The sequence below is a fragment of the Austrofundulus limnaeus genome, unplaced genomic scaffold (assembly GCF_001266775.1).
Source record: "Austrofundulus limnaeus strain Quisiro unplaced genomic scaffold, Austrofundulus_limnaeus-1.0 Scaffold1002, whole genome shotgun sequence".
In the NCBI taxonomy this organism is placed as follows: domain Eukaryota; kingdom Metazoa; phylum Chordata; class Actinopteri; order Cyprinodontiformes; family Rivulidae; genus Austrofundulus; species Austrofundulus limnaeus.
The window spans coordinates 30,003-31,127 of NW_013953404.1; the positions used below are offsets into that span (position 1 = coordinate 30,003).

The following is a 1,125-nucleotide window of genomic DNA, read 5'->3' on the forward strand; positions in this document are numbered from 1 at the left end:
CACCTGACCCCACCTGACCCCACCTGACCCTACCTGACCCCACCTGACCCCACCTGACCCCACCTGACCCTACCTGACTCCACCTGAGCCCATCTGACTCCACCTGAGCCCACCTGACTCTACCTGACCCCACCTGAGCCCATCTGACTCTACCTGACCCCACCTGACTCTACCTGACCCCACCTGAGCCCATCTGACTCTACCTGACCCCACCTGACTCCACCTGAGCCCATCTGACTCTACCTGACTCCACCTGACCCCACCTGACTCCACCTGACTCCACCTGAGCCCACCTGAGCCCACCTGACTCTACCTGAGCCCACCTGAGCCCAACTGACCCAGGTGTACAACTCACTCCCAGAACTCGATGATAGGTGAGCGGGCCTCAGACAGGTCAGCACAGGTCATGTTGGCCCCGCCCACCGTAGCGTTGGCCATGCTGGTGTTCTTGCAGTCCTGATGGTGGAAGATCTCCAGGCAGGTGGGCGTGTTCCACTCGTTGTCGCAGTCGGACCACGGCAGGGTGGAGCCAAACGATTTGATCAGGTAGTAGAAGGCCCAGGCCAGGACCATGATGTAGTAGGTGTTGCAGAAGAAGACGATGACCATGGAGGCAAAGCCCAAACCTGCACAGATCAACAGCAGGTACAAAAACTTTTATCTAAAATATAATAAAACATAGATTGTTTTTGTTTCTCATCAACAAACCACTCCTCAGCAGACACTGAAGCATGCTGACATGAACAAATCTCCCATGATGCAATGCAGTGTTTACAAGTTCTGTAGAAAACTTTGACCCGATTGGACCTGCAGCAGGTGATTCACCAGGAAAACGAAACCTTTTCTTTTCATCAAATGTTTGAAGAATCTGATCCGTCACGCATCAAGTCTGCCACACAAAGACGGACGGTTGTTGAGTCTTTGTTGTCATGGCAACGATGATGCACAGTTAAACAGATCCAGAGTCAGAGTTACTGTTTAAACTGAAAACACTCATCAGGTCCTTACAGCCACTGGAGTCCAGAGAGTCCAGAGTCCAGAGAGTCCAGAGTGTCCAGGGAGTCCAGAGTCCAGAGAATTCAGAGAGTCCAGAGAGTCCAGAGAGTCCAGAGAGTCCAGAGTCCT

At 52.8% G+C, this 1,125-nt stretch overlaps 1 protein-coding gene across 1 annotated transcript in view; it reads right to left on the reverse strand.

Moving 5' to 3' along the window:
• Window positions 1–626, reverse strand: part of slc6a8 (solute carrier family 6 member 8) — a gene marked incomplete at its 5' end in the record, with an annotated part of 15,909 nt that extends 15,283 nt beyond the window's left edge. The window contains 1 exon segment of the mRNA XM_014030125.1: window positions 356–626. Within this exon segment, the coding sequence (XP_013885579.1) occupies window positions 356–626 (271 nt within the window).
• Between the last annotated feature and the right edge of the window lie 499 nt (window positions 627–1,125).